General features: G+C 42.7%; 1 protein-coding gene across 2 annotated transcripts in view; it reads right to left on the reverse strand.

The window, feature by feature from the left end:
* Positions 1-6795: 6795 nt before the first annotated feature.
* TBL1XR1 (TBL1X/Y related 1) overlaps positions 6796-27209 on the reverse strand; it is a 205816-nt gene continuing 185402 nt past the window's right edge. For both annotated transcript variants that reach the window (XM_066619236.1, XM_066619237.1), the window contains 7 exons: positions 25425-25485; positions 23827-23948; positions 22448-22522; positions 20168-20295; positions 17642-17807; positions 16384-16485; positions 6796-14277 (listed from right to left, as the gene is read on the reverse strand). In XM_066619236.1, coding sequence (XP_066475333.1) covers positions 14251-14277; positions 16384-16485; positions 17642-17807; positions 20168-20295; positions 22448-22522; positions 23827-23948; positions 25425-25485 — 681 coding nt within the window. In that variant the 3' untranslated portion in view covers positions 6796-14250. The remainder of the gene's footprint in view (positions 14278-16383; positions 16486-17641; positions 17808-20167; positions 20296-22447; positions 22523-23826; positions 23949-25424; positions 25486-27209) is intronic.

A 27209-nucleotide genomic window follows, 5' to 3' on the forward strand; every position in this document is an offset into this window, starting at 1 on the left:
GCATGTGAGCCGCCCGCCTTACCCCAGACAGGGGAGGGAGGAAACGCTCCTATTGGGCTGCTGGGCAGAGGGGCGGGTGATGTGAGAATTGTCCCCTCGCAGGGCCTCTCAGCCTTCCTCCTCCCCGGGGGGGCCTGGCTAGATGGGGCACGTTGGGAGCACGCCTGGGTCTTTGGGGTCAGCCCCCCATCTCCCTCTTCCCCCTGCTGTCCATTCCTTTCCCCCCTTGGGAGCAGGCGGAGGCCGGCTTTGTGGCTGTGTGGGCTGCTCAGGCAGATACCCGAGCCTAGAGGCTCACACCTGGCAGCTGGGGCGACGGCCCGCATGCCCACAGAGAGCGTTCTGTGTGTCCTCTCTGGCAAGCCTGCCATAGGTTGGCCACCACTGGTCTATACCAATGCATTCTGGGGAGACAATAGAGGAGCAAGAAACCTGGAAGTGGGTCTTTAAAGCTATTTTTCCACTGATTCGAGTATCCACTGATTTTTTTTTATCCACTGGAGGTTTCGGAACCCCTGTGGATAACGAGGCACAAACTGTACTGAAGAATTTAACAAAACCTAGAAGGCAACATGCTCTGGAGAAACAGAGAGGTATAAGATCCACAAGTCATGGGAAACTCCTAGGGCACAATCCTAATCAGGTCTACTCAGAAGTAAGTCGTGTTCAGTGGGACTTACTCCCAGGAAAGTGAGGTTAGGATTGCAGCCCTAGTTTGTGTCTCTTATTCTTCTCTGTTCCTCCACAGTTCCAACTTCCATGTTCCAACTGGATTGTTGATTCCACTTATTCTCTTTATTTTCTTCATGTGAAGACCAGCCCCTTTTCCAAAGTATTCATGTCAATTTTAAAGGGGTTGCTCTGCCACAGCTAAATTCTGGAATGTAGCCATTGTTCTCAATCTGGGTAGAAACAGTCCAATAAATCTCTGTATATGTTATGCAGCATAACCCTCTTGAAAATTCCTTGAATCCTTGCCAGAGCTTGACTGTTCATAATTGTTAGTTGCCATCCATCACCCAAGAAATTTAAATCATAAGAACATAAGAACAGCCCCGCTGGATCAGGCCATAGGCCCATCTAGTCCAGCTTCCTGTAACTCACAGCGGCCCACCAAATGCCCCAGGGAGCACACCAGATAACAAGAGACCTCATCCTGGTGCCCTCCCCTGCATCTGGCCTTCTGACAGCCCATTTCTAAAATCAGGAGGTTGCACATACGCATCATGGCTTGTAACCAATAATGGATTTTTCCTCCAGAAACTTGTTCAATCCCCTTTTAAAGGCATCCAGGCCAGATGCTGTCACCACATTCTGCGGCAAGGAGTTCCACAGACTGACCACATGCTGAGTAAAGAAATATTTTGTCTGTCCTAACCCTCCCAACACTCAATTTTAGTGGATGTCCCCTGGTTCTGGTGTTATGTGAGAGTGTAAAGAGCATTTCCCTATCCACTTCGAAATAGATATGTTTTCATGTGCCTAAACAACTAAGGCACGCTTCGGTGCCAGGAAGACGGTACGAAGAGCTGAGAGCTTGAACGGGGGTCCTTAGAAACAGGCAATTTCAAGGATTTCTCTCTGTTTTGCTCTGTGCTGAAGCATATCTATCCCGGGTGACATCTTTGAGAAGCTCGGAGAGCTGAAAACCCGTCCTCCCACGGCCTAGATACAACAACATCGCAGCGAAAAAAGCTATTAAGAGTGAGTGAACTTGGCTCGTTAAAAAGTTTTACTGAGAACTGGAAGTAAGAAGTCTGGAGGAGGAGGAGATAATTCAAGATTATTCACGCTGGCCGTTAGCCACCCAGGGGGGGAATAGGTGAATTGGTATTTCCCCTGCTGGAGTAAGTACAAGATTATATATTTTTTAATGGTATGTACCGAAGAGAAATAAATAAGTAATCTTAAACGAAGGAAATAAAGTCTACCTTCATTTTCCCAGCAAAAAGCCTTTATTTAAGCCTGGACACTGCTGGTTTCGGTTTCGGTTTCTCAGCAAGAGGCTTGAATTTTTTTTTCCTTTCTTTTGGTCATTTAAAGGCATACTAACCTAATTTGACTGTGGATTTGATTGATTTTTTTTGGATATAAAAATTTTGAAAGTAGCCCTGGATACAAAATTAGAAAGTAGCCCTGCAGGAAGTGGCTCGAGTTGGTGTTGATAAAAATGGCTTTTGAAAATCTAAAAGATGATCATGAAAGCCAGGCCTTGTTGGTGGACTTTCTGATGGATTTTAGAAGAGAAATGGAGCAACAAGTCAGAGAACTCTCTGAACAAATTGGGCAAATAAGCTCCTCCCTTGTAAACTCGCGGGAACAGATTATAAACAATAGAGAAGAAAAAAGAATGGATCAGATGTCAGGTGAAGTTAAAGAAGTGGAGTATTTTGAAATGGGACACGAGATGGAAGAAGCAATTGTTATAATAACTGGGAATCTTAAGGAAGAAAAAAGACGAAATGTTCAGAGAGCAAGCTGTCTCAAGAAGAGGAAGAATTTATGGATTGAATTCAAGAATAACAGAATGAAAAAGAAGAAAGAAAAACAGAGGGGGGGGGGACTTAAGAAGAAAAAGAAGAAAAAGAAGAAGTGGAAGAACCAGTAGGAGGACTAAGAGGGAACACCAATAAGATAGAGTACAAAGTAAACAATAAGAAGAAGGGCGAAATGGTTGAATAATAAATAGAATTTTTTTTTAAACATATTAAATTAAAATAGATGTAAATGAAAATTTGAAATATAAATATTGTGGAAATTAAGTGGTATTAAGATAAATATTTTATTAATTAGATTAAACTAAAGTGGATGAAAAGGGAATTTGGAATATAAGTACTGTGAAAATTAAAGTGGTAAATATATGAAATAAATTAGATGGAACTGTAATTTTGGAATATAAGTATTGTGTAAAATACAGTGGTATTAAGACAAATAAAATAAATTATAGATGTCAATTTATTTTGGAGAAAATATTAAACCTGTATTTTGGGTTAATAAATATGTGGTGGACAAGCGAAGTATAATATTATTGTAATTGGAGATATTTGTTTTTAGATGTGATATTCGAAATTAAGAATCAGATAAGAGATTGTATTTTAGAGGTTAGTTTAGTGGTAAGAAGAGTCTATAAGTAAAAATTTGAAGCCTTTTTTGATTGGATAGTTATGGAAAATGATGTATAACATGTTATAAGAGATATTGAAGGAGGTAATACCATGGTAATCGGAGACTTTTTTTTTAGATGTCATATTAGAAGTTAAGAATCAGATAAGAAAGATTTTATTTTAGAGACTAGTTTAGTGGTAAGAAGAGTGTATAAGTAAAAGTTTGAAGTGGTTTTTTTATGATGGGATAGATAAGGTTAGAGGAAAAATATGGAATGTTAAAGTATTAACCAGTTGGGTTAAAGAATATGATAATTTTTGTATTGATTATTAATTTCGTTTGGATTAATGTTTGTTGTAATCGATGGCCACCACCCTCATGTGTAACCTATGTAGTCCTAGCCCTAAGTCTGTCCAATTTTCCTTACCTGTATCTGTAATAAATAAATAAAGCGTTATTAAAAAAAAAAAAAAAGGAAGGTGCCCCAGCCCAGCAATCATCTTAGTCGCTCTCTTTTGCACCTTTTCCATTTCCACTATGCCCTTTTTGAGATGTGGCGACCAGAACTGGACACAATACTCCAGATGTGGCCTTACCATTGATTTGTACAACCGCATTATAATATTAGCTGTTTTGTTCTCAATACCTTTTCTAATTATCCCAAGCATAGAATTGGCCTTCTTTACTGCTGCTGCACATTGGGTCGACACTTTCATCGAGCTGTCCACCACCACCCCAAGCTCTCTCTCCTGATCTGTCACAGGCAGTTCAGAACCCATTAGCCTATATGTGAGGTTTTGATTTTTTGTCCCAATGTGCATGACTTTACACTTACTTACACTGAAACGCATCTGCCATTTTGCTGCCCATTCTGCCAGTTTAGAGATCCTTCTGGAGCTCCTCACAATCACTTCTGGTCTTTACCACTCGGAAAAGTTTGGTGTTGTCTGCAAACTTAGCCACCTCACTGCTCACACTGGTCTCCAGGTCATTTATGAAGAGGTTGAAGAGCACCGGTCCCAGGACAGATCCTTGGGACACACTGCAGTCTTCATAAATGTATAAGTTTTTTTCCTTGAAGATGGGTGAGAATGGGTTGGAAGAATTTTGAAGATTTCTTTTTTGGAGAGAATGCATATGATCCAGGTGAATCAAATTATTTTTGTTTTGATGTATACCAAAGAGAATAGCAAACCATATTGTTGAAGTTTAGTTGTAGAAATAAAGTAAAAGACTGAAATAAGAAGTGGTCTAGATGGGCAAAGTACACCAATTCAGCCATGCCATGGAGTGGAGCTCCGCCATTTGCCCGGTTACCCTTCACCTCCTATTGGGGAAGGGCAACAGGGCAAACAGCAGAGAGCAGTTGTGCAGACCGCCAAGCAGTGAAGAGGTAGGTGGAGGCATGGGGGAGGCAGGGAGGAGGTATTCCGGGGAGGGGGGAGGCAAAGGGAGGGCGGGGAGAGGGCAGGGAGAGGGTGGGGAAGAGGCGTTCTGGAGGTAGGGAACAGGGCAGGAGGAGGCAGGACCGGTGGAGCTTTGCTCCACTGGATCGAAAGCCTCTATGTTGGGCTCACCGCCCAACATGGAGACTCTTGATTCTACACTGACCTTTGGGTCGTCGTAGATTTGACTAGCCCTATTGCAGGGCTACTTGCTTTACCCGGGGGAAGGGGACAAAAGTGCCCTTCTCCCAAGGAGCTGCTGGTGGCTTCCTAGAATGCGCAGTATGTGGGTGGCAGCCATTTTTTGCGCCACTGCAGCCCCGCGTGCTGGGCAGGTCAGGATTGGGCTGCCTGGCACCAAGTCTCTCTGGTTTGCCTCTTGCAGGGATAGGGCAGAGCGAAGGATGCCCTTGCCTCTATGCATTCAGTAAAGGCCAGGATTCTCTTTATTTGCCATAGTTCTTTATAAAAGGTTAGTATTTTTACTTTACCTCTGACTGGCAACTGGGTGAACAAATAGGCAGCACAGTGAGTTGCTTTAGGAACTTTCTTGGACATTTTCTGTTCTGTACATTTAAGAAACAATAGAAGTGGCGGCAGCAACCATGATAATAAATCACTAAATTCCCTCTGAATGTCCAGAACACTACCAAATGGCACACTAGGCTTGTCTTGCAGTAAAAAGAATGGGAGAAGGGGGTCCATTATGATTGAACTCCTCTCTGTCAAACAGTCTTAAACGATGTTAAAACAATATAAATTGTACTGGCTATTCAAAAACCTCAAAAAAATAATCCAGTAGTAACCATGTGTCTATAGTTGACATTTAGCAGATGGAAGGAAGGCTGTAAATCATCCAGAACTTATTACATCCTTCAGTTACACACACACACAAACACAAGCACACACACAGTTATGGTCTTGCTTTGGTTCCATCAACCAATGAGAAAAATCACATTTAAAAGCAGGGACTTCATCATAGTTCCCCAAAGCTGTGGAGTAACCTCTTGTCTACTCAGCTTCACTTCTCCATCAGTGTTCTAGAAAAATATGCAAACATTCCTCTACGCCCCCCTTTTTCTTGGGGGGGGGTGTATGGTTGGCTAGTTCTTCCTTAGCTTAAGCACCACGTCTATTTTTTCCTGTTTTTAAATTGGTTTGCATTTATGTAAGCCACCTTGAACTTTAAAAAAAACAGCTAACAATTTTTGGGGGGCGGGGGCTGTCTAAATAACTAGTTATTATAAATAACTAATATTTTTGCAAAAGCTATTCACTGCTGAAATTATAAAGTCACAAAATGGAATAGCAGTTCTCATTGTTAACCCTCAAACCCTGGAAGGCCGATGTGCCTTGAAATAAATGGAACGTCACCCAACTTCCTTATATCAATAGGACTTTCTTCCATCAGAATTTCATCAAATGTTTCCTAAGTGGATATTTTGAGGGGCATTTTCCTACTGAGCAAACCATCTGACAATTTTCAAGAGAATTGAAGTGTGTCAAGAATAATGAAAAGTCTCACCTCTCTAACTTGTCCCCAAATTTTACCCAAAGAAATGATGTGAAATGCATTGGGAGGCTCCTGATTGGGGCAGGGGGAGAGCCCTGAGAAATAGGTATTCGAGGGATGCAATGTTTCTCAAGGGGCTGTTCATGCCTTTATGTCTAGGTGAGCAAAGGACCATTTTGGATAACACTTTCCAAATGAGCGCTTCTTTTCATGATAAGAACAGCCCCACTGGATCAGGACATGGCCCATCTAGTCCAACTTCCTGTATCTCACAACGGCCCACCAAATGCCCCAGGGAGCAGAGACCTCATTCTGGAGCCCTTCCTTGCATCTGGCATTCTGACATAGCCCATTTCTAAAATCAGGAGGTTGTACATACGAATCATGGCTTGTAACCCGTAATGGATTTTTCCTCCAGAAACTTGTCCAATCCCCTTTTAAAGGTGTCCAGGCCAGATCAGCCACACGCTGAGTAAAGAAATATTTTCTATTGTGTGTCCTAACACCCCCAAAACTCAATTTTAGTGGATGTCCCCTGGTTCTGGTGTTATGTGAGAGTGTAAAGAGCATCTCTCTATCCACTCTGCCCATCCCCTGCATAATTTTGTATGTCTGGATTGCGCCCACAATGTATTTCTGGACTAACATATTGGAAAAAAATGCATCTATAACACCTTTTATAGGAATCCCGTTGCAAACATAAAATGAACTTCAAAGACCATACAGCCAGCATCGTATCAAAATATATTTTATTCTGGACCTCTTTCAGATCTGATTCAAATTACACTTGTCAGAGCAATACAATGCAAAGGGAAAACTGCAACAGAAAGTGTGCCTAGAAAGGGATTAAGAACAGGCTTTGGGGGTAGGACAAAATCATTGTGATGTGGAACCAAAGTACATCATAAAAGGTGTAATTAACATGGGTCCAGGACAGTATAGAACACCTATATCAGTCTTCTTCAGACAGTAAATCATGAAAACCGAACAATAAAAAGTATTTTGAACAAGTCAAAAAAGAAAACAAAACTTGCATGGGCTGGTTTTACACTTTTACAACATTTGAAAATTTAACTGGATAGATCAACTGAAGAAATGATGGAGACATTTTAATCCAGTGCTATAGGTAGGCTCACAGAAGTAGACCCAAAACGATATGCAGTTCCAAATCTGAACCTTTTTTATACAATTACAATGTCAAAGTCAGGAGAGAGAAAGAAAAAGAGAGAGAGAGAGAGAGAGAGATTACTTTTGTATTATAGGTGAATGACTTGCTCACTGTGACCTGTTGAGAAGCGACAACAAAGCAGACAAATTTCCTGAAATCTTATCAATGCACAAAACAAACAAAAAATGAAGTAAAAAGAAGCATTAAAATTCTTAAAATGTTTTTTTTAATAAAAAAAAATGCATGCTTTTGTTTCTTGTCCTCAACACTGGGAACTTAAAGGACTGAAGAATTCAAGCCTTGTAAAAAGTTGGCTGTTGTTGAAACCTGCCCTTGTCAAGAACCTATGCAATTTCTTAGCTCAACACTTAAAGCAAAACCAGTTCATATAAGACAGAATGGAACAAGCAATAGAAATTAGATGACTTCTTTACTACCAGTAGGGTCAAGGCTCTTGATGTTAACCCTTTGCTGCTGTCCGCTAAAATTAGGGGCCAGTCTTTAGGCTGTAGATCTTTTTTTTTTTTAATTCCACTCATGCATATGAATCCTGAAGTGTAGGAAAACAATGAAGCAGGCACCTTTGACACAGGGTACATTTTTGCAGGATTATAGTGCAGCTTCTGCCGCAGACATGGGATTGCACATAGAATTATTGTCACCTGCAGTGTAGCCTGGGGGAATGAGTCAGCATTGAATGAAGGCAAGAAATCATGGAGGGGGTGGGGGCAACTCCAATACACTACCTGCACATCCACCCCCTTTTAAACATGTTATGGATACATCCTACATCTCAGTGTTCAAATGCCACAGCACTGCCCTCTTCTGGAAAAATGAAAAAAGCCACTTCCTATCAATTCCAGACGTAATTTCTAACCCTAGCTAATAGGTTCGAACAAGGCAACAGTCTCTAGGCCTCCTTCCTCAGCCAGTGTAATTTTTATTCACCACAATCAGCGAGAGCTATGCTTGTGATGAAGGTCAAGTTTAATGGAATTTAGAATACAGATATTTTTCTTAGCTGTAGTTTAGGGGCCCCATCAGTCGCAATGTTTGCTTCTCTTTGAAATGAATTAAATATCAGCAGCATTTTTGATAACTGAAAGACTGTGCTTCAAGATTCTCTATCCTTTCCTTTTAGAAAAAAATTTAAAGTATTTTTTTCCAATGCTGTATAAATTTCACATATTTAGCCCTCTGAAAATGTTGAAATGAGCTAGGGTGCCAATTGTAAAAGCCACCACACAAAAAAGCATAAAACTATCTTACCTTGACATATTATTGCAACATCAAACTTAAAGGGAATTTTAAATTAGTGATGTCTTCTCAAATACCCTACCAGCATTACAGATAAGGAATAAAGAAGGAAAATTTAAATCTTTGGTCTTTCTCCTGTTGCGTCTAGATTATAAAAATCAACAAGGAGGTTTTAATTTATATTACTTGGATGTGAAACATCTTTCCTTTTTAAATTGAAAACTGGTCAATGACAATGGCCTGGAAGTACGCATAATGAAAGTATACTGAGCTAATGTCAAAAGGACAGAAGTTTAGGATTGCAGGCCCTATGTGAAAAATGTCAATATTCAATCATCAGATACATTGTCATGGCCCCGTTCGGCTAGCTTGGATCATATTTTTATCGCCCAACAAGACCCATGAGATGAAGGATATGTGCTTTCATGCCATACGCATAACCTGACCCCTTCACTTTTGGGAACGTTTGGGGCACTTTCTTTAATCACATGGGGGGCAGTTTGTCTAACAGCCCATGCAATTATGGGAAAGTGGTCTAAACTCTTCCAGAAGGTGGGAGGGATTGGGACATATTCATGACATGAAAGCATACCCCCTTTATTATGTGGGACTGGTTAGGTAATGAAAGTATCATCCAAACCACCCCCTTGACAACAACACTTTTACTTCTATGTCCTAACCATAGGCAAAGGTTCTCTGCAAGCAAGGTGACTGCTGCATATCTACATCACAGCATCAAGACTTAGTGACTGAGGTCACAGAATACATAACTCTGCCTTGTTTTTACAAGTCCCACCCTCACCATCTTACGGCATCATTGTTTTCATTTGACAGACCTTCTCAACTTTTCCTGCCTTCCTTTCTCCACCTAGCCCATATCAAATGCCTTGGTATTTGGAAATTGTAAGAGTTATCTTAATATTAAGAGTAGTCATTAAATAGTCTCTTCCAACCTGCTCAACCATTTAACAAACAAACTTAACATTTTACATACCAGGGAATCCCAACAGATGAGTGAAAATCATTAGGTGGAAAAACACTTCCGAGCTAAGAAAATGACAACTCTCAGCTATAGTAATATGTAGCAGAAAATGCCTTAAAGTTGTTATTGAAATGCATCTAACAAATGGGGATTCCATGACATGCAAACCATTTATGGTTACAATGCCCTTCTTAGCTTACTGCTCTATGGGCTTTCCTCCAAGGATGCTGTGGATACCACTATTTCAGGGTGAAACCAAGTGCTTTCATGGCAAATTTGTGTTCTTAAGTCTGTGCTGATGCTGAGATCTTGCATTTGCACTATCTCTGGGAAGGATGAAGTAGCAGTAGGGATGCTGACCTGCTGATTCTCAGTGCAAGTTGTTTTTGCCCAGCCAGGTTCACCTCTGCTTCCAGATTCTGGCTAGGAATTAAATGGTTAAAAAGTGGTGTGGGAATTTGCAGAGAGGATAAGCTGGACAGGTGAAACACCTCTCATCCCTGCAAATGCTCTTCAGGTCTGCATTAGCATTAAGTGGAAAACACTGAGCTGGGAACCTCAGATTTATGACCTCAGAGGACCCAGTGGCTGTAACAGCAGAACAGATTTTCCACCCCAGCTCTCCTGTATACGACAACTTGGCACTTGAGACTTTTTCCAGACATGCTAGCCCAACCATTTAAATGCCATCTTCTGCATACTTGTCTCATTCTGAAGCCAACAGGAAGGTAGTTCAGAACTAGAGCAGCACTGTGGCACACTGACAAAGGACAGCAGCAAAAGGGTGTCGGGGCTGCAGCTCTAACAGCTCAGCCCGGTAAATGCAGAAAACTGCCATAGGACAAAGGGATGTTCTCTGTATCAGAAAAGATGGACCCTTTTCAGAGGCTGCTTGCATCATGGAATGGGGAAGTTGCTGCACAGAGAAAGAAAAATGAAGCCCCACCATACAACTGACTCTGATCAACACAATTCTCTGGAGAACACCCCATTGCACACTCACAAACAGCAACAACCTCATGTGGGAATAATAACAAAGAACAGATCTGCTATTCAGATGTTTGGTTCATGGAAAAAATGAAGCTCCTCTCGTTTTGCGTGGGGGTTTACCGTTCTGAATCTGACCCACGCATATCCAAAAAGAGGAAACTGGTTGAGCATCTGGCCCACAAAAATGATCTTGAATCACATCAAAAGCAAAAGCGAGGAGTAGGGAGCGACGGGGGCAGGGGATTGAGGGAGGGAAATTAGACAAGAACTTGGTGATAATGAAACCTTAATCTCCTCTATACGCTATATCATACTCAAATGGCCTAGAATCAAATCACAAACAAAAACATCTAAAAAGGTTGCAAAATCAGAAGTGTGAACGTTGCTGTGGGATTTTGCAGCTGTGTCAAAAGGAGTTCAACACCTTTTTTTTTTACACTTTTTAAAAGTCCGCTGAAACATCCGTTCAATAGCTTGTATGAAAAATGAACAGACTAGTCCATATCAAAATACAAAAGTACTATCAAGAATCACCTCTGACTTTTTAAGTTCAGTGCAATTGACATTTGCGTTGCTAAAGGAAAGAAAATGCTGTTTAAATATACTCAAATAAACCCCAAAAAAACACATTTGTGTCTATTCCTGGGAGCACAGTTTAAAATTATTGCACAGATTTTTATTTTTTACATTTTTTATAACTTTTTAAAAATTTTTAATAATGACAGAGGTCAGCCACAGTTGGACCTCCAGCAATAAAACACAAGATTTTCAAGTGCCAGATACTCAACAGGTTAAATTTCTTACACATTGTAATTCACAGGGAAATTATCCTGAACATCTTCGAGCCTATTCCCAATCCCTATGAATAGCTGTTGCAAAACCATATCGTCTGACTGCTCTTATGGATATGAACTTGCCTCCTACTTGTTCCTTTTCTCACAATGCTGTGTATAAGAGTATATAATAATACCCCATTCATAATAACAGGGGTGCATATTTAAAGTAGTCTAAAAAATGGTTGCTCTGCCTCATGGGCTGAACTTGACTTGCTTCCAAACCTGGTTCCGTGTATGCAGGCGCACACAATGCTGAAAAGACTGTTCTTATTAAAAGGGGGAAAGAGCTGAATTCTGCAGTCCAGCTCAATGTACAGTGAATGATCCAAGGGTGGAGCTACAGGTTACAGAGAACACAGGATGAAAATGATGATCCTGGGCTGAGTCCCCCTCGCAGTAGTATCCCAGAACTTGATTTCATTAGTGCCATGCAGAAGACACCCTCCCCCCCACATGTATTTGGAGGAAGTCACACTCCTGCAAGCCATGCTCCTGATGCTTGTGTGTTCGCTGGAACACATGAAAGGGTCTCCGATGTTCACACTGTGTGCATAAGGACCTATTTCATGTGTTCAACTGAAACATGTAGGCATCAGGGGTATGACACAATAAACATGGCTTGCTTCTCCCTCCATATGGTCACTGGACACATGGAGGGTATTGTCTGAATTTGATTTCTAAGATGCGTGCTTCCTTGCCCTGCCAGCCAATAGAGCAGGAGATGCACACTTCATAATGAGAATGTCTAGCTTGTGCTAGACGTAACAGTGGGGAAGGAGGGGGAATCAACCTGGAACCACCACAGCATGCCGTTCCACCCACAGAAATGTAAAATGCCCTGCTTTGAAGTCTAACGCTAGTAAACCATGTTGGCGCAACTGAAATGACAATATAAAACTTTGCAAAGCCACCGAGTAGCAATCACTGTAAGAAAAATTTAGAGTGAAATGTTTAAGAAGCTGACTGCCTTTCTCTTTCAAAGAAAACCTGGGAGCTGCGTGACCTGTGCTGCAACCAGAGCACTGGCAGAAGTCCACCTTCGTGCTGCGTGTTCACAAAGAGGAGAAGGCCGCTAGCAGTAGTAGTTTTAAGGAGCCACGTGAGCAGACAAGCTGCATCGCTTGTCATGAAGACAGAAAAGCAATACTTGATATCAGAAACCAAAAGACGCGACATAGCAGTGAACATATTCTTCTTTCCTAAAAGCAAATAGCAGCTTGTTTATCCTAAATTTGGGGAGGAAAAAAAAAATGACACAAGCACAGAAAAAAAATTAAGAGGGGGGGAGCAGCAGGGTGAGATTAGTGCAAGACATGGTTCTTCTACAGAAGCTCAATCACTTAAAATATTAAAATAAAGGGACTTGAAGCAAGTCCTTAAGGGTTTTTATTTCTGTTTCCATTTTCCTTTCAAAACTAAGGGGCGGAATTCAGCGGGAACTTTGTCGGCACAAGGTTTGCGGAGCTCTGCTGTCATGCCGCGTCACTCAGGTCCGTTTCAATGCGGTTTGTGCTGACAAAGTTTCCCGTGAGTTGGCCCCTTAAAAGAGTAATTTCTTGCCCCCTTCCAGAAGTATTACCGAAAGCAATTCCAAAACTGTTTTCAAATAAAGTAGATAAAAAAAACCTAAGCAAAATACTTTTAATTTGGAATTTGGTTATGGCGGACGTTGACACTCCACCAAATAAGAATGGGCAAAGCTCTTGTGGAAGTTGCAGCAGGAACACTTGCCCAGAAGAACTGAAATACAAACCAAATAATCCCTGTTTCTCCACGGTTTCATTCCTTTACATAGTAGTGCATAACTGTGGCTATGGTTTCAAAGGCCAGTTCTTCATTATTATGGTCCTATGCTGATATTTGGAACATGCATGCTGTGGGGGACTGGAACTGTGCTGGGCCACTTTCCACAGGAGACCCATCCCTTGTGAAACCCAATGCATGAACATCCCATGAGCCAAATGGCACAGTCTCAAGTCCCCCACTGTGCATATATTGCAAATGTCGTCATAGTCTGTTTTTGCACCTCTAATGTCTTTATTCTGTGGGGCAGAAAAGCCTCAAGAAAAAAAAACTGCTTTTGGGAACCGTCTCTATCAAAAAGGACCCACCCTAACCCTCAGCATGTGAGCCCAAGTGTCATGTATCTTACAGTTGACAGGAACATGACACTTCATCCTCCAAAAGGTTCTGGTTTGTTTCCTCCCTCTCCATTCAAACTGTGAGCGGATACCCACAACATGTTCCAGATGTCTCCGTTTTTAAAACAATGGTTTCAAAGAACTGCTGCGAAAGAACAGGCTCCTTGCTCCAAGTGAAAAGACCACCACCACCACCAAGAAATGGATCTTTGCCCTTGCTTTGAGCATCAATAAAAACTAAACAAGAGACGGGGAAATGGTTTTAAAAACAATGAACAAACTACTGTCTCAGGAGTATGCAAGTCCATTTTCCCTGTACATGAAAACTGCTCATCGCCAACTCAGAAAAGAAGCCAAAAAAAGGGGGGGGGATTCAATTTTTCAAAGCATTAAGAACGCTGAAAGTGGAAGAAAAGGGAGGAGAAAAAAAAATGGCAGCCATTTGTAGCTTTCCCCAATCTGGCAAACTGAATGGTCTGCTCTTGTACAGTTACGTTTCTCTCTCTTGTCTTGGGTTTGTTTTTGTTTTGCTTTCCATTTCCAAAATGCTTACATGTTATTTTTGGGGGGCACAGCAGATTCCAGCACTTGGTGAACAGGCTTCACAAGCTGTGACAAAACTCTGTCATCTTCTCCAGGGTGAAAACTTTTATTTTTGCTTTAATATACAGTATGTGTATATAATTCTTTCAGGTTTGGCTGTAGTGGACTGGCCATGGTTCAATTGGGACTATAGCAGTACGTGGATCAAGGGGACAGTCATTTTGGCTATGTACACATTCATAGTCGGTCCATGGCTTCCAACTAGTAGCGCTATTTCCGTAGGTCTAGTACGCAAACCTGCATGGTGGAGAAGAGAAAGACAAAGATAGCGTATTTAGAAATACAGGCACACTGGCCTGGCCCACCAGTCTAAATGACTTCTTATATCAGTGGTTCCCAACCTTTTTTGCACCAGGACCCCTTTTTAGGTACAACAACATGTCAGGCTCCTCTGAAGACATAGGGCCAGGAGTGATGTCATTAAGCAGGAAACAAGAAGTGACATCATTGTGCTAGCAGGGTCAGAAGTGATGGCATTAAACAGGAAGTGAAGTCACTGTTTTTAATAAATTGTAATTTATTTTAATGAATTTTTGAAAGTTGGAAGAACAAATTCTTTGTAAAATGTTCTGAATGCTTTGCCTCTAAGTGATATTTGAGTTCCTCCAAGATGGTGGTGCCCAGCTTTTCAAGATGGAGGTGCCAAGCTCTCCGCGACCCCCTGAAAATTGGCCTGTGATGGCCTTGGGGGTCATGACCCCCAGATTGGGAACCAATGTCATAAGTGAATTATAATGGAAGAACAGCCTATCAGTGGTTTCTGGCTATTTTAGCTAGAAGCACAATGTCCATGTTCAGGCAGAAAAGATACTTCTAGCATACAATGGGGAACTACAACAGGAGACACTGGGCCCAATCCAGAACAGTGCGTGGCGGCTTGCCACCAGCGTAAAACACATTTGTGGGCCCTAGCACTGGGTAAGCGCCAGTGGTAGCCCAGCTGCTGGATCTCCGCTGCTTGGCGGTTGCGGGAATCGCCGAGCAGTGAAGAGGTAAGTGGGGGGTGTATGGTGAGGTGGGGAGGAAGGGTTCTGGGGAGAGGTGGGGGAGGCGGCATTATGGGGAGATGGGAGGCAAGGAGAGGATGGGGAGGAGGGTGCCAGGGGAGTAGGGAGGGAGGGAGGCGGGACTGGTGGAGCAAACCCACCAGATCCAGAACCTCTGTGCTGGGCTTACCACCTGACACAGGATTCACAGCGGACCTTTTGGTTGGTGGTGAATCGAGTAGCCAACTGCGGGGCTGTTCAGTTTACCTGGGGGAAGGGGACGAAATTCCCCTTCTCCCGAGGAGCTGCTGGTGGCTGCCTGGAGCATGCAGGATGCAGAGGCAGCCATTTTCGGTGCCATCACAGCCCCACAGCCCGGGCAGCTAAGGATTGGGCTGACAGCCATCACAGCCTAGCTGTGAATATCTCCTTGACCTGAATACACACATTTTCATCACACAGATAAGAACAAAGAATATAAGTGTCATCTAAAAATAAGGTAGTGATTTCTACCATACTAAGGAAACTCTTGAGATGCACGGAAGTAAATATATTTGCATAAAAATAATCTCTCTCCCTCTCTCTGCCCCCCCCCATCAGTCACTCACTCTTTGAGATTCCAGGACTTGTGTGAGATTTCAGAATCCTTTTCAGTGAAAAATAAAACATATAATCTCTGAGTCAGTCCAGATGAGTAAGGCAATTCTTGTATTTGGTAAGGTACAGGAAGGTCCCCACAAAAAAAACCGCTGGGGTTCCACACATCTGACCAGACTCCCCTGCCTGCATCTGTAATTATTAACTTATTTCACATAAATCTTTTTCTACAATGCTACACTCAAAGCAATATTGTGCGCTCAAAAAGAAGTCGACAGATGGAAAGGCAAGCACTCGTAAAACCTTCCCTGCAATCTACCCATAACTGAAGGAGGCAGAGAAATTCCAATACTTGCAAGGATAAAAATGCTGCTGTTCATGCACTGCTGAAGCCACTGTGCCTCTGGTGTGTACAGCTGAATTGCGTGGTGTTTTTAGAGAAAAACAGCCCTGGATTATCACTCAAAAGTACTGTTCATTTTGTGCAATCGCTTTCAGTTGGGGATCCAAGTCGACAAAAACTGATGACTTTGGTTACCAAGAGAAAAATCAATGGCTCATTTCTTGCTTCAGATTTCTGATCTGTGCTCCCTTACTTTACCTGAAGAGCAGCTATGTCAGCTTCAGGCTATCTAGTTGCATTGGTTCTTCTGGCTTCTATGAACAGTGCCGTGATTCCAAGCATCCCTGAGATTCTCTAGACCGAGACATGAAATATTGCAAAAGGATCAAGCATAAGATGCCGTTCTGGCCTACTTACTGAACCATCTGAAGCACTCGCTCCAACTTTGTCTCCCGCTGCATTCCAGCACACTTCAAAAATGCCTCCTGTTCCCCGGTAACTATGCACTAGAGCACCCGTCTAAAAAGAGGACAACAGGGGGGAAAAAAAGCCATTAAAACATTATCAGTTACTATTTTAAGTAAACATTCACACAGATATAAACAGTGGAGACAATGGTCTCGCCTGTGAGGTCTGGATCTCAAGTAAATTACACAGCATGCAATCTCCTAGACTGCCCTCTCATGTCTGGAAGGGTAGAAGAACAAGTTTCTGCTGAACTCTATTGTAGGAACCCTTGTGCATACAGGCACAGTGTCCTTGTCCGTGCACAATAAACTTACAAGATATTTTAAAAAGAATCACTCTCTAAAACAGAATGCCCATAAAAGGTTTCAATGAGCAGCAATATCACTGAAGTTCAAAAGGTAGTAGGGATGAGAAAAATGTGGCCTTATTATAGAAATTGTCTCTGCTATATGTAGCAAACAGGAACCGTCACAGAGAAGATTTATCTAGTATGTCTCCTTGATGTCACTCTGCTAAACATATAGATATCAAGCACCTTCACTGATCACACAGGATGTGCTTTGTGAGGGACGCAGAGCTCAGGTCACTTAGGTTTTAAATGTAATTCCCCAGCACCTTAAATTGGGTGCAGGAGCAGACTGGAAACTCAGCGACATCCTAAACAAATCAAAAAACCAAGAAAAATCAACACATTATCAATGCAAGCCTATGCATGCCTTCTCAGAAGTGGAGAAGCTCCACTGAGTTTAATGGAACTTACTCCCTGGTAAGTGTATAGCATTGCAGAGTAAGGGCCCAATTATAATCAATTTTCCAGTGCCGGTGCAGCTGTGCCAGTGGGATGCACAGTACATATTGTGGTGGGGAGGCAATCACAGAGGCCTCCTCAAGGTATGGGAACATTTGTTCCCTTACCTCGGGGCTGCATCGCGGTTGCACCAGAGCTGGAAAGTTGGATAGCATTGGGCCCTAAATCAATAGACCTAACAAATAACACAATAAATTCAGTAACTTCAAACCATCACTCAAAATGCAAACTAGGCAGCAATAAATTAATCGAGCAACCAAATTATGATACTTTTCATTATTACTGACATCATCAAAGAAAATAACAGTTTCTTAAATACTGTACACAAGTAATAGATCAAAAGAGCTGAGAAATGGTAAAATTCTTGGAGGTCAACGTGAAGCACCTAGGATGGCATACCTGTGTATTCCAGATGTGTACACATTTGTCAAAAGAGCCACTGGCCAGATACCTGCCATCAGGGCTGAAAGCTACACTGTACACAGGTTCTTGATGTTTCGTCAAAGTGTGGATGCAAATTCCTCGGTCTACGTCCCATAATCGAACCGTAGAATCAAAGGACGCGCTGCCAAGGAGGAGAAAGAGAAAAGCTTAATTTTAAAAATAAAAATAAAAAAATCTGAAATTTTCTTTTAAAAATAATACCATGTGCCTGTTTTATAAACATGTGTACTGAAGAGAAAAATCAAGAGAGGAGAAAGAAAAATAAAAGAATGAGAAAAAAAACAGATCGTTGCCAAAAACTAAATGCGGGGTTGGAGGGTGGGAGATGACACAACACAATCTTATCTGCTAATCACATGGGCAAGCTCATGTGTAGGGTGGCAGTCTCCTGGGTGTGGTGGCAGTGCTTCCACTGCCTCCATGCGCATGAGCTTGCCCTTGCGCTTAGTGGATGAGACTATGGCCGCAATTCTAACCAACTTTCCAGCACTGACATAAGGGCAATGCAACTCCGAGGTAAGGGAACAAACATTGCCTTACCTTGAGGAGGCCTCCATGACTGCCCCCTAATTGCTGGATGCAGCACATGCCCCACTGGCACACCTATGCCAGTGCTGGAAAGTTGGTTAGGATTGCACCCTATGTTGTGTGTGTGGGACAAAGAGACAGGGCTTTTTCAGGAGCAGCATCTAGGCCGTCTCCTAAGGAAAGGCCTTTGCTCGACTCTTTTTGCTGACTTGCTACATTTTCATCTGAATGGGCAGTTATTTGTTTAAAAATATTTAGTCCATTTTTCTCTTTTCCACCAGGAGACGACCAAAGTCGCTAAGGCTGAAATTCTATATAAACTTTCCTTGGAGTAACCCTATTGAATACAATGGCACTTACTCCAGAGTAGACAGGCTCGGGGGCTGCACCACCATAGGAGGCACTTAAAATGTGTTTGTGTGATGGTGAGGGGAAACACTGGCAGACCTGTGTCATTCAAGTGGCAGATTCACTGGGGCTACTACCCTCAGTCACATGCATAGGGTCTCAAGGTTAAGTTCCAGATACCTCCATTTTAAAACAAACAAACAAACAACAAAACCCATTCTGGAGTAGAGAGATTGGGAAAGGCCACATCCTAAAACCTTAAGAGCCACTGCAGATCAGAGCCAACACATACAAGGCAAGGCAGATCAATTATCTGACTCAATATAAGCCTGTTTCTGTGGTCCAACCTGAAATTGGACCAAATTAAACATGTCTGAATATGCTTGCTTATTTGGAATGACTGATCAGCCTTCTGATGAGCTATGCAAAGCACTTCCTCAGAGCACTGAAAAGCACACCCAACAAGACGTCTCTCCACCCCCAACTTGACAGGCACTGCTGCTCTCGGTTTTCAAGCCTACTTGTTGTGGTAAGGGCAAGAAACTTTCTTTTGAAGAAGATAACAGATTCTCAGAATGCTCAGTTTTACACTTTAACTGGAGGGACAAAGAAGATGAAGAGAAAGAACCGCAAAATAGCAGCTACCCATGTGGCTGGGTGCTGAACGGCTCTAGATGAACTACAGTTTCATTAGGACTACAAAGACCACAGTTTCACAATGATTACATTTATATGTATTTCTCTGTATGCGGGGATTTCTTCTCGTTAGATTGCATTTGCGTAGGAAAGAAGCCAAAGCTCAGTGGTAAACCACAGGCTTGCACGCAGAAGGTACGAAGTTCAATCCCTGACATCCCCAGTTGAAAGGAAGGATGATGGGGAAGTCCAGTACCGGAGACCCTGGGGTGATTCCACCAGAGGAAACAAAACTGGGTGTGAGAGAGACAAGTCTTGTGACTCTACATAAGGAAGCTTCATCTGTTCATAGTTTATAGGTAAGGAGTTCTGAGAGAAATTTTATCGGGGGTACTAAGTTTCTTTTGGGCCCCTTCCTTTCTTCACTGGATTATTATTTCATACAATCATTGAATCATTATTTCTATGAATTACAATATACATAAAACTATGTAGGCTTACACGTAATGTGAATGCTAATCTTCATACAATATACACAAACATTTTCTGAGATCCCAGAAAACTTCTGGCTCCCCTTTTGACCCCAGGCCTGGGTACGGTGTACCCCCTGCACCCCATTCTCATAGGCCCTGGAGAGATCAGAAAATGTAAGTCCCTAGAACATTTAGCAACCCCTCCTTTGGCTCCTGGGTACCCTTTTTGACCCTGGGTCCAGGTACAATTTGCCCCCCTCTCTTGGGCCCTGTTGTAGGTACTGCAGCATATGAGAGCATCATAAGTATTCTGGAGAAAGGCAGGAAGATTATATTCCGTGGCAGTCTTTTAAGTAAAGGAAGAGTGGAGAGTGTAATCTACAGTGTTAATTCTCTAAAGAAGAAGCCCAAAGGACAAGCTTGGAGAATGGAAAAACGGCCACAAGAATTAGAGTTCTTTTTTGCATCTCACATGAAACTCTGGCCGCAATTTTACCTTGCTAGCATAAGATTGGCATTTGGGTTGTTTGTTCCTGGCCCTGTAGGACTCCATTTGATAGTATAAATTTCTTTGTTGTGTGCTTGTAGATCGTGAACACAACTATCTTGTTTCATACTCCAGATCTAGGAAATGACAAAAAGAAAAACAAAATAATCCTATTAACTTTCCCGTAGCTCATTCCCACCAATACAGCAATTCTTGCATCTGTCGAGCAAAGGTGGCGATAATATATATATATTTTTAACATAGACACCCATTTCATTTCCTCAATGTGAAATGCCAATACAAAAATGGCAATCACTTTGAACTGATCTTACACTGGCAATGACTTCTTAATCTCAAAAGTTGGTGTAAGGAACAGAAAATATACAGAACATAAAGACATGAGTGGGAAACCCCCATTTTGTCCTCCAGCACACTTGACGATACATTTTTTCTTAATCAAAATTTTAAATTTTATTTGAGTTTTGCACAGAGAAAAAACATGTCAAAAGACAAAAACTGCATATCCTTCTTAAAAATTCACTATATGCAAAGATCTTTGTTGTGCACTTTCTAATATTTTCATAATCAACTTTCAGCTTTCGGCATACAACACTTTTTAATCCAGGAAGAAGTTTATCTTAACAAATAAGACTGGAGGCCACATGAGTATTTGCCATAGACCAGGGGTGCTCAATAGGTGGATCGCGATCTACCGGTAGATTGCGAGGCAAAATGAGTAGATCGCGGAGTGCCAACACCCCCCCCCCTTTCAGGTGCCTCTGGGAGGAAATGCCGGGAGTAAGGCCCATTGTACTCAATGGGGCTTACTCCCAGGTAAGTGTGGCTAGGATTGCAGCCTCACAGCCTAATCCTAGGCATGTCTACTCAGGAGTAAGTCCTGTTATACTCAGTGGGGCTCAAGGTACACCAACATACATTGTACACATAAATGTTATATGTTATGATGGCACGAACATTGTAAAAAAATCTCTGGTAGATCTCCGGGCCTTGCTGGGTTTCAAAGTAGCTCTCGAGCCAAAAAAGCACCCCTGCCATAGACCTTCCCTGATTACACTGGGGTGGTGAAGTGAGTCAATTCAGTTGGATCAATTCAGGTCAGTCAATTCAGTAGCAGGAACAATAGAAGTTTAAAAAATAGGGTTAAAAAAAACTCAATTAAGCAACATGTAATTGAGTCATGGAGTTCATGGCCACAATGTGTAATGGCCACTTCTGAACATGCATGTGGCATCTCACCTCAATCCCTCGTGTCAAATCCCTCTTCAAACCCCATTTTTCCATTTGGCTTTCTGACTTCTCAATTCTACCTGTAACCACATTTTAAATTCATCTACCTGCATTTACCTACTTCGCTTTCTACCCCATTGGTTTCCCAAAGTCTAATTTAAAATGTAAGGATTTGGGGAGCAGCACCCATCAATTCCTAAGTAATGTTTTAAGGCACTACAGTATATATATAAGAAAACCACAGCGGAAATCATGAATGGCCTCTAGTCACAATAGCAAGATATTTTCAATTGTCCAGTGCTGACAACAAGGGCCAGAAAATAGGTGCAACTGGATGGCCCTCGATGGGCCCCTACTGTGATCCACAATGATCTAGCACAGGGATGTCCAAAGTTTTTGGCAGGAGGGCCACATCATCTGTCTGACACCGTGTCGGGGGCCGAATTAATTTACATTTCAAATTTGAATAAATTTACATAAATGAATTTATTAAAGATGAAGTTATATGAATGAATGAAGGTCTTGCAATAGCTCAAGGCCTATAAAAGGCCTTGCACAAAGCAAGGCCGGCCTTTCCTTTGCTGCCGCTACTGCATCACAGACATGAAACAACAAGCAGTGAGGGAGCCCTCATCCCACAGCTCACTCGAGAGGCCAAACAGTTGCCCTCATGCTGAGAGCAGTTGCGTTGGGCCAGTGTGGGCTCCAACAAATCTCCGGAGGGCCAGAGGCTCATTGGAGACTAGGGGCTCCGTGAGGGCCGCATAGAGAGGCCTTGAGGGCCACAAGTGGCCCCAGGGCCGGGGTTTGGGCACCCCTGATCTAGCATAATTAAAATACTTTCGGCAAAGAAAAATAAAATGTCATCATTTTGCATTTTGTACATAAAGCTTGTACTTTAAATATTTAGTCTCTGAAAAATGTCCAGAGACGCTCAAGCCTTCTTGGTAACCAATATCTAATGGTTTATACCACCTTAAGAATGTGGCTGACAAAGCACAGTGTTAAACATTTTATTAAAGTCCCAAACAGCCCAATTACCTTTAAAGTCATGTCGTCAGAACAAGATGCCAGAAGGTTGCCCGTAGGGTCCCATTTGATTGCATTGACTTCATTCTGAAATTGAGAAGTGAAAGTAAAGTTGACCTCTTTGTTGGTTTCATAGCAAAATAAAGACAGAAAGTTGGGTGCTCTCAACTCAACTATGACAAGACAGAAAGTATGACTGAAAGGGGGAGGGGTCATGTAAAAAGATTGACACAGAGTCAGCTTTTAGACAATTGGGGCAATTTCACCCCTGTGCATGGTGGGAGCCCTGCGCTGCCCTTCCGCTCACTGCTTCTTCCATTTAGCCTGAAACTGGGTCACTTTGGAAGCACTTGATTGGCCCCAAATTGGAAGCAGCTCCAGACCACCACTGCTTCCTATTGGCCCTAAATTGGTGCCATGCAGGCGGCCTCATGTGCAGCTTGCTCTTTTCCTGCCCTTGCAGTTCCTAGCACCATCCTCTCTGCCATCTCACTCTGGAGTGGACTGCTGCGGATGGGGTGGCGATGGGCAAGAGTTGGGGAGTGCTACGGGCTGGGTGTGCACTGCAACACTCAAGGTACAGGGGTCCTATCCAACTGCACAGAAGCAACCATTTTTTTCCCCTTGGTCAGGCTCCATTCAAGTTAAGAGCTAAAAAACCAGTAGAGGGGGAAAATTAGAGAGGGACCTGCAAAAGTGTTTCCAATTGGGCCCCACAGCGCCTAAGGCCAGCCCTGGATTGACAGAACATGAAAGTCAGCACCTGGTTAGGATGTAGTCAGAGACAACAGATGTACACAGAAGGTTACAACTGCAAGGGAAAGGCCCACCATCACAAAGAGACTGTTTCCTCTTCCCTGTTACACGGCATTCTCTAGGATTGACTAAGGCCGTTCTTTTAATAATACCATCATCACACACAGCAAGGGTGCGCAGACTATACAATTGCAGGAGTAGTCAATGCCTCAAGCAGATGGCATGCACAGCTTTCGTTTCCCCTAACAACTAGCTAAGTTCATCTCAAGCTCCAGGAATGTGTCAGGTAAGCATTACATCTAATTACAGAAGGACAGGAAAGATATTTCATGAACTCCCCTGAAACATTATGATTGTATGAGAACAGTGGTCTGAGACTATTTCAGTTCTTTGTAGCAGGGTTAATTAAAATAAATGAGGCAGTGAGACTCATGCCTGCCTGGGTGCCATACCCGATGATGTAAAGACCCTCCTCTTCACCCAGCGTGTGTGGCACTGTGCTATGATTACTCACAGGGAAGAAAGCTCTGTGCTCTAGCTTCAAAGGTTAGACTGGGTCTCTTAATTTTCCTCTGCGTGGGCTTCAGGCACTAAGTAAGGAACACAGTACAAGCAACCAAAAAACCAATACTCACTGTGTGGCCTTTGAAGGTTTTGATGGCCTTATCTTGGCCTAACTTACAGACATGAATACACATATCTGTGCTACAGGAGGCAAATGTGTTGTTGCTCTGCCAGTCAACATCTAATGCTGGTGCTATTAACAGAAAGAAAAAGGGAGAGAGAAAAGTAAGGAGTTGTTTCTCACCCTCTTTGAGATCATGAGCACATGTTATCAAGCAATGACTAGTCAACAGATGAAAGAGTGAATGAAATTCAGGGTTAATCGCTCAACACACTCTGGACAAGGGCAGAAACTCTCATTGCAACCAGGCCTCTTCTAATATGTCAAAGGATCAGTGTCATCAGAGCTTCCCGCATTGCACTCGGGGCCTGGGAACATGTGGGATTGGACTACTGCAGCCAAGGGATATTCCCCAGGTAATACTAGCCACTGGTTCGCATGACCAAAGCATCTGGTGTGGTAAGGGGGAAGTGATCACCATCAGTGCAACTACAAGTGGGTGGCACAGTAAGTATTGCAGGTGCTGCAAAGTGCCATGTAAGCGGCCGCTCCCACTCGCCATTAAAACCATTCTGGGCAGCGTGTTGCCATCACTGTCCAGAACACTTCCAATGGTGAGTGGGAGGGGCCACTTACATGGTGTGTTGCGGAGCCTACAATACTTACTCGGCCAGCCCCCCATAGCTACATGACTGGTGACCACAATGACTACTTACCATGTTTGAGACCTCCAGCTATTTCTGAAATTGACCAAAAAACACAAAGGCTTCCACCCCAGCCAGAACCTGGGGTTTCAGCCTAAGTGCCATTTCAGATGGGACGTCGGTCCCCACAGTCTGGACCCAAGAAACCCAGCTTTGAATGTGTAGTTATGAAGCTGGTGGGTAGTCTTAGGAAAGTCACAATTGCCCAACCTAACCTAGGTGCAGACTTATGGATACAACTATGATACAATTTACAAGTTTAAAGGATATTTTAAATGACTCTTAGCTAGTCGTGCACTCTCTCTCTCTCTCTCTCTCTCACACACACACACACACACACACACACACCCCAACCTCTCAGGTGCGGATTCGGTGGTTGTGAATCCTCAAAATAGATGTGGGGGAAGTTTCTTGGGGGAAGGGCAGAATAAAAATGCAACAAAGTGAGAAAGAAAATGAACAGTGATTCTTAACAGAAACTCAGAGCTGAACTCAAGGCTAGATCATGCTGTCTATTACAACAGGTGACAGAAAGGGATGCAAATTAGAGATTTAACCAACTGTGGACAAAGACCATGGTAACCAGCTATTGGAAAGAGAACTGGGTCTAATGATACAGCAATCTGCAACACTAGGATGTGACCCACTTTAATAATATCTTGCAGTATGTGGTTTTTCCAAAGCATGGCAAAACAAACCTTTGGGTACTAAACCAAAGGTACAAAGAAGCATAAGGAGTGTTCAGAGTATACCCAGTCAAGACTTTTAAAGCAACAATGCAAAAAAGCAAGCCTATAAAATTGGGGTTAACCGAGCCCCAAAACTCTTTTCATCCCTTCCCCTTTTGAAGAAGAAGAAAAGAAAAAAAAAAAAGGCTAACTGCTCTTTGAAGAGTAAAACACACCTGAATGGAAAGGAAACTGCTGCTTGGCTTCTCCAGTATGTGCATCCCAAATAATTGTGGTCTGAATTAAAAAAAACAAACACATTTTAAAACAATCGTAAACTTGCTTCATCGTACTTGCCCACTGGTTACACCTGCTGTATTAGCTGGGCCAACATCATTCTGGATTTTATATTTTGTAGGACTAGAATTACCATTAAAAAAAGAAAAGGAGGCCCAAACGAAATTCATCCATCCGAAAAGTACTATTTCCATGTTTCTGTTATCTTGAAGTAATTAGTCGTTTGACTGTCATCCTGATCCACTCATCTTCCTTCAAATACTTGCTAAAGCCTTCTTCGGATAATTTCCTCCACAATTATATGTGAGCAGGGGCTTCCACGCAATCCTGAACAGCACCTGTGATTGTGATGGTGAGGGTTCTGGATCATGTGGAAACACCTACCAACATACAAGCAAAACCATGTGCAGCCCTTTCATATCTTTGGCGGAATATGCAAATGTTGGAGGTATGACCAGAGGGTACGCCAACACTAGGGGACAAAGTCCTGTTCTCTCTGGGTATTCAGCAATTGTGTGGAGGGGATCATTTGAAGAAAACGTATATCTTCCTTCAAATGCATCTGAATCCAAAAGCCAACAGCGATTTACAAGTGCCCCAATGGTTCTCCCCCCCCCCCAGAAAAAGAGCAGATTTAAGTGTTGAGTAGAGCTGAGAAGGCACTTAACATTTTCTCACTTGCCGCTTCTCTAGTGAACATTACACACAAATTCCTTTCCCTCCTCAAGGAGTGTTTTGGTCATTTAAAATATGTGTTCATACAATATTCAGCTCACTTTTCAGAAAGCTGTACAATAACAGCTGCTGCCAACAGACACTTTCTGGTTCATATGAGGACTTTGGGTCTGTTCAGGCAAGGATCACCCCTTATGATCCCAGCCAGGGGAAAATCTGCAAGCCTTGGGCTTACGTGCTCCTTCTCCTGCCTTTTGCTTCCCTCCATGATTGTAGACACGTAATGTAAGAAATGATCCTTTGGAAATTTACTGTGTGTACACAGAGACACGTGTATGTGTTGAATGGTGAATGCTAAGAGGAGACGTAATTGTGTGACATCTTTGCATTAGAAGGCTCTTGCAACAGGCAAACTCTTCCTGTGATTCAATACAACACGCCCCTCCTCCTGTGGGCTACAGAAAAATTCCACAGTTGACCACATCTGGCCTTGCCATCCTATACAAGCTTGCAAGACAAAGGCACAATTGCTGGAAGATCCTGTTCTTGAGACAACAAGACAGAGTACCTTGAGCCTCTGGGTCTTCCTTACCAACCTAATCAGAGCCCAATGTTAACTGAATGTCAGGTTCCAGGTGCAATCAGAAAATGCTCAAAAACATGAAACCATCCCTCCCCTGAGAACGTAGAATGGCTCATCAAGGACCATTTAAGAACAATAGATTTGAACAGGGTGAACATTGGTCTATATGACAAATACGCTGTAAGGAGTGTGGCCACAATTGTTCTCAGTTCTTAACCCACAAGCCTGTGCGTCAGAACCATACATGCTGAGGTGTGTTGCACCCCTGCCTGCCAGATTTATGTCACTGGACAACTAGGATGGGTAACTGGCTTTCTCACCTCTCATTCCTTCTCTTCATCTCTGCCGCCTCTTCCTCTTCATCCCCTCCCCCTAAACCTTGGACAAGTCTCAGCCCAGCACATGCTGGGATCCTCCCTATGTCAATCCCCTTGTTTTTTTGCTTGGGCTTTGCCATAATTGTCCT

This window comes from Tiliqua scincoides, chromosome 3, assembly GCF_035046505.1.
Source record: "Tiliqua scincoides isolate rTilSci1 chromosome 3, rTilSci1.hap2, whole genome shotgun sequence".
Lineage (NCBI taxonomy): Eukaryota > Metazoa > Chordata > Lepidosauria > Squamata > Scincidae > Tiliqua > Tiliqua scincoides.